The sequence below is a fragment of the Macrobrachium nipponense genome, chromosome 37 (assembly GCF_015104395.2).
Source record: "Macrobrachium nipponense isolate FS-2020 chromosome 37, ASM1510439v2, whole genome shotgun sequence".
Lineage (NCBI taxonomy): Eukaryota > Metazoa > Arthropoda > Malacostraca > Decapoda > Palaemonidae > Macrobrachium > Macrobrachium nipponense.
Window position 1 is genome coordinate 18029983 of NC_061097.1, and position 6000 is coordinate 18035982.

At 37.1% G+C, this 6000-nt stretch overlaps 1 protein-coding gene across 1 annotated transcript in view; it reads right to left on the reverse strand.

Annotated features, from left to right (window-relative positions):
- Positions 1 to 1920: 1920 nt before the first annotated feature.
- Positions 1921 to 6000, reverse strand: part of LOC135209044 (R-spondin-3-like) — a 368370-nt gene continuing 364290 nt past the window's right edge. The window contains exon 5 of the mRNA XM_064241586.1: positions 1921 to 2691. Coding sequence (XP_064097656.1) covers positions 2162 to 2691 — 530 coding nt within the window. The 3' untranslated portion in view covers positions 1921 to 2161. The remainder of the gene's footprint in view (positions 2692 to 6000) is intronic.

Here is a 6000-nt window from a genome sequence, read left to right on the forward strand (position 1 = left end):
GTTATCGAAAACATCGATATTATTTGAAAGTCTTACTTTGAGATCGATTTTTTAAAGTGAAAATTCTTTTAATATTTCTTTTCTAAAATAAACATCAACACCACAGTGGAAGTTTTTTGATTCCTAAAGACCAGAGATCTAAACACCTTGAATTAGGGCCATTTCCTTAAAGCAAAAAAATCAAATGAGATCTAGCCACCAATTTTCTTTTACGTTCCTAAACACATATACCAAATACTGTTACTGAGAATTCTTTTTGATAAAAACCATACAAGTTTGGGTTTATTCCGGAGAACATTCATTCTACTAGAGTAAAAATTGTAGATTTTGTTAGAATTCCGATTTAACAACATCGATTAGCCTATGGATTTTTCATTCCTAAAACTTACATTTCATAACAACCAACCGTTAAAACCCTTTTGGTCTTCATGGGACTATATTTAGAGTTTTACTCTCTCTTCTAATTTGAGAGAGACTTCTTCAGTGATGAATCGTCGTCAGTTCCGCGCTCTCATCTCTGTTTCATAAGGCAACTTCATTTAAACTAAAGTCTTGCGGCAAAAAATATAAGTATCTGATTTTTTCTTAACCGAGAACATTCCGAAATGGCCCTATTTTCAAAATCAAAATTGTTTCAATCGTATCATCTTAATTATCTCGAATTCTGAATAAGCATTCCATAAGACGGGTAATCCAGCATTCTTGAAAAGCGCAGGTACGAGAAGAAAAATCGAGAGCAGAAGGAAAGAGAATTGGGAAAGAGAATTGGGCTTATCTCCGCCGGATGTTATAAACCTATTTCTATAATGAACGAAGAATAAAAGAGCATGGTAAACGGAAGCAGAGATAACAAATGATATATAAATAAAATCGGGAAGTGGACAAAACTCAACAAGATAAAGCAACAAATGTGAGTGGAGAGATTTTCCCTTCATGCTGTGTTTACCACGAGATTTACCACAACATCGAAAAAGAACTTCCTGATTTGGGACAAGCGTTGGTTATACTGGGCTTCAACACAAAATTCATGGTCAGGATTAGCACTTGACATGCAAATTCAGTACATGTATTGATTATACAAGACTCAAAAGTGATGCTAAATCATTGATAACAGTAACTAAGAAATGCGAGCTGGAAATGGAATTTCAATATAAATATTCATTACACCCACCTGAAGTGCAATTTCAAAGATCAGCGATGTAATTCAGATTTGAAATAACAAATCCAGACTGGATACAAGTATTGATATAAGATACAAAGCTCGTAGAGGAAATACAGACTCAGACTGATAATTGATCTCATGACAAACACTGGTTATACTGAAGCAAAATAATATTGGCAGAAATCAAAACCAACGGCAAGTATCGATTACACAATCTTGAAAAGCAATGTAAAGTAATTTATGGAACTTCAGACAAAAATTCCAAACAGATGATTACATTTCAAACTTCAAACTGGCTAAAAGAAAGATAAAAGTGAAGACCTTCATTGCAACTAATAACGCAAACTAAGAAAATCATGCTACAATTATTGAAGATACAAGACTGAAAGACATTAATATAGTTCATAAAAGTGACAAAAAAGAAAAAAACTGACTCATTCCAACTCAAAGCAAACTTCGCCATCTCCCCTTCACTTTGGCTATGCTGATTCAAAATTAGGAACGTCAGGAGGCAAAATAAATTAGTGAGAAAAAAAAAAGAATTATATTACAAGTGTTCTTTATGGACGGAAACTTTTGCAAATCTCGTGCGTGGATTCGTGACACCTAAGTTGTCTAATATATATAATATATATATATATATATATATATATAATATATATATATATATATATATATATATATATATATATTATATATATACTATATATATATATATATTATATATAATATATATATATGTATATATATATATAGGTGAGATAGCAATCAACATATCTATGTACATCTATGAGTTACTGCTTCATCACTCGTCAGTCTTTGCAGAATCACTTCAATTATCACTGTCAGACTATGTACAAAATGCAGATATCTCGAAAGGAAGTTTATTGTCCCATTCCGAGTCCTGCCTTTCTCGAATAAAGCTCAAACGTTCATCAACACATCATCAGAGGTCATCCGTCTGACGTCTCTGACATCTCCACAGACATTTTTCTTATCCTAGTTATCGATGGGGGATTCAATCACAGGCGCGACTGTGGTGGGAACATGTTCCTTGCCGTTTTTCTTTCTCCTCTCTTTGTTCCTCAGTCGTCTCCTTCTCCTTCTCTCTCTCGCTTTCCTCCTCCTGTTCCTCTCGTGTCTCCGTTTGTCCTTCTCCTTCCTGCGTTTCTTCTTCCTCTTCTTCTTCTTGTGCCGTCTCCTGGGTCCCGGGGTGGTCGAGGAGGAGGACGTGCTGTTGGTGGTGTTAGTGGTGAGCTCTGGGTAGAGGGCGTAGGTGTCCTCCAACCGCGTCATGGATGGGTCGTCCGGAGGCTGGTGAGTCACAGGCTTAGGCGTCGTAGGATGCGAAGGGGTCTTCCGAGTGACGTTCTTCCCCTCGTGAGAAGTAGGATAGAGAGGGACGGAAGGTTGGGGAGGACCCCGATCTGGGTGGTGGCGGTGGTGGGGTTTGCGCGTTCCAGGATAGCCGAGAGTCGGCTTCCAGCTCGGGATTGTGCCGTTCACTTCGATCTCGTTGGAGGACTTGTCTGGAAAGAGGGATATTTGTCAAAACGTTTATCACACAACAACAACTAATACCAATACTACTACTAATACCACCACTTCTACTACACCACTACTACAACAATAGCAAATACTACTTAGTACTGCTGATAAAAGCATTTCCAAATAATGCAAATAGATGATGGACACATTAGCCACAGGAGTTTTCTTATACCGTAACCCTTAAAGTATTGTTTGAAATACACCAATGAGCTTTCTAGAAAGTGCTTAGCTTTCATCTGAAAGCATAATACTAAACTAAGGAAATTATTGTGGACTTCACTGGAATATCAATAATTATATGCTCTTAAAACCGAATAAAGCTCCCATTACTTTTGTTAACGGTACTGTCAGTATCAAAACTACAACAAACTAGTTTCCATTTCTCTCTGTCTCTGTCTCTCTCTCTCTCTCTCTCCCCCTCTCTCTCTCTCTCTCCTGTTATTTCCTTGCCTTATTATGATATTCTTTTCTCCTGATAGAGGATTAAATTGCCTTTTCACAGCATGGCCGTAAGATTGTTCAGCTTACTGCTTTGAAAAACAGATATATCTATAAAACAAATGGTAGATCCTGGATAATGGTAGATCCTAAAAAGGACATTTACACCGTGAAGATAACCTGATGAATACTTGAGTGATTCAACCGATGCGTCTCGACTCCAAAATGGACCTTCGTGGACGACCATCGAAAGAGAGGGGAAATATAATCCCGTTGTCTAATTATCCTCTCGGGGATTATGATTAGGATACTCTCTGGGATGGAGGAGGAAGCCCATTGAGGACAACGCCGTTCTGAAGAGTGTTCCATTATGCCCCATAAAACGCGGACAGGAACGAGGTCCCAAAATGCAGCGGACCAAAATGCTACCCAAGTAATACGCAACCAGCAGTTAAACACCCGGCCACTATGGTCGCTCTAATGCACTGTCATTACATCCCTTGCCTCATGCTAAGGCACTCGTCTATAACCTGGGCGCACCAATCTGCAGCATCTTCATTGCCCAGAGGGCACTCAAGGGCAAGATCCTTCGAATTATTTGCAGGTAACAATTGGGAGCAGAAAATCCCTCGCCTTCCCAGTCTTTAGGTCAGGTCCATTTTTTGTTCGTGTTTTTTCTCCCTTTCAAACAACCCGGATATCAAAGCTTTGAATTACAGATTGATAAGTTATGGCACAGAGCTTATAACTGTTTTTAGTGTCATATGCTCGGGACTAATGTCATCAAAACTATCAATTTTACACAATTTTTGTTGGTCAAAACTCTGAATTACGGTTTAATGATCTATGGAACGAAGTATTTAGATATACTTAGTGTCAAATGTTAGGAACGAGCGTAAACTTAACCGCTAATTTTATTGCCATATAGTTAATGTGTAGTACTTACACTTTTATAAAAATAGAATGAGTGCCAAGGCTGAATATAGACTTTGTAATGTTAGGCCATGAAGATGAGCGCAATTGCTTGTCTAACAAATGGCTTCTACTGGTTTTAGTCACTAGATAAAAGAAACATAACGGACCTTCGTCATAAACTTATAATTATATATATATATATATATATATATATATGATATATATATATATATACATTTTTTTTAAAATATTATTATAAATATATATGTATATACTATATATATATATATATATATATATATGATATATATAAATATATTTATATATATAATTATATAATATATATATATATATATAAAACATATATATATATAAATAAGTATGTATAAATATATATAATTATATATTATATATAATTAATATATATATATATATCTATTATGTATATTTGGTATTTTATAATGTTGATCGTCCTCTTTCCATCTGGGGTTGCCAAAGAATACAAGGGATACTGATTGGTCAATAGTGTTTCTCTGGCGCTTCAGCCAAGCGCAAGGGATATTGAGCGGGCAACAGTAATCCTCTGGCGTTTAAGGAGAGTACAAGGGGTAATGATTGGCCAATGACAGTTTTCAAGAGTTCCAAGAGATTATAACTGATGTTGACTGGTCAACAGCATTTCTCTTGAAGCTCATGGGGTTAAATACTAAGTAATAATACGCCTGTTACACCGATGGTCCTCCAGTCAATCAACTTAGTGTTGGATTCAATCAGTGCTTAGAAAGGGGACATCCCATGAATGTCAGACCGCACTGGTATGTAAGTGAGTCTGTCTTGTGCAAGTTTATTTCATATAATGTAAATAATAAAATAAATACATCAAATCCCGTGGTGATATGTGGGAGACCGAGGGCACCAGGCTTGCAACTCATATCCAAAACTCACAGATCAGAAACCACAACAAACCTGAGGACTCCAGTGTTAATGGAGGGGATAGTCGGTCAGTCCGTCCATGTGAACGTTAAGGCACATTCTTTTTGTTTGACTGATTAATGTAAAGTTCCATGAATCAATTTTTTTTCTGACCTACCAAATAATTTTATAATAACAGATAAATAAACACATAAATATAAAGCATAATTGGTTTAAAACTATTATTATTTTTTTTTCTTTTTTTTCTTTTTTTTTGCTCTATCACAGTCCTCCAATTCGACTGGGTGGTATTTATAGTGTGGGGTTCCGGGTTGCATCCTGCCTCCTTAGGAGTCCATCACTTTTCTTACTATGTGCGCCGTTTCTAGGATCACACTCTTCTGCATGAGTCCTGGAGCTACTTCAGCCTCTAGTTTTTCTAGATTCCTTTTCAGGGATCTTGGGATCGTGCCTAGTGCTCCTATGATTATGGGTACGATTTCCACTGGCATATCCCATATCCTTCTTATTTCTATTTTCAGATCTTGATACTTATCCATTTTTTTTCCTCTCTTTCTCTTCAACTCTGGTGTCCCATGGTATTGCGACATCAATGAGTGATACTTTCTTCTTGACTTTGTCAATCAACGTCACGTCTGGTCTATTTGCACGTATCACCCTATCCGTTCTGATACCATAGTCCCAGAGGATCTTTGCCTGATCGTTTTCTATCACTCCCTCAGTTTGGTGCTCGTACCACTTATTACTGCAAGGTAGCTGATGTTTCTTGCACAGGCTCCAGTGGAGGGCTTTTGCCACTGAATCATGCCTCTTTTTGTACTGGTTCTGTGCAAGTGCCGGGCATTCGCTTGCTATGTGGTTTATGGTTTCATTTTTCGTATTGTACCTCCTACATATGGGAGAGATGTTATTTCCGTCTATCGTTCTTCGAACATATCTGGTTCTTAGGGCCTGATCTTGTGCCGCTGTTATCATTCCTTCAGTTTCCTTCTTTAGCTCTCCCC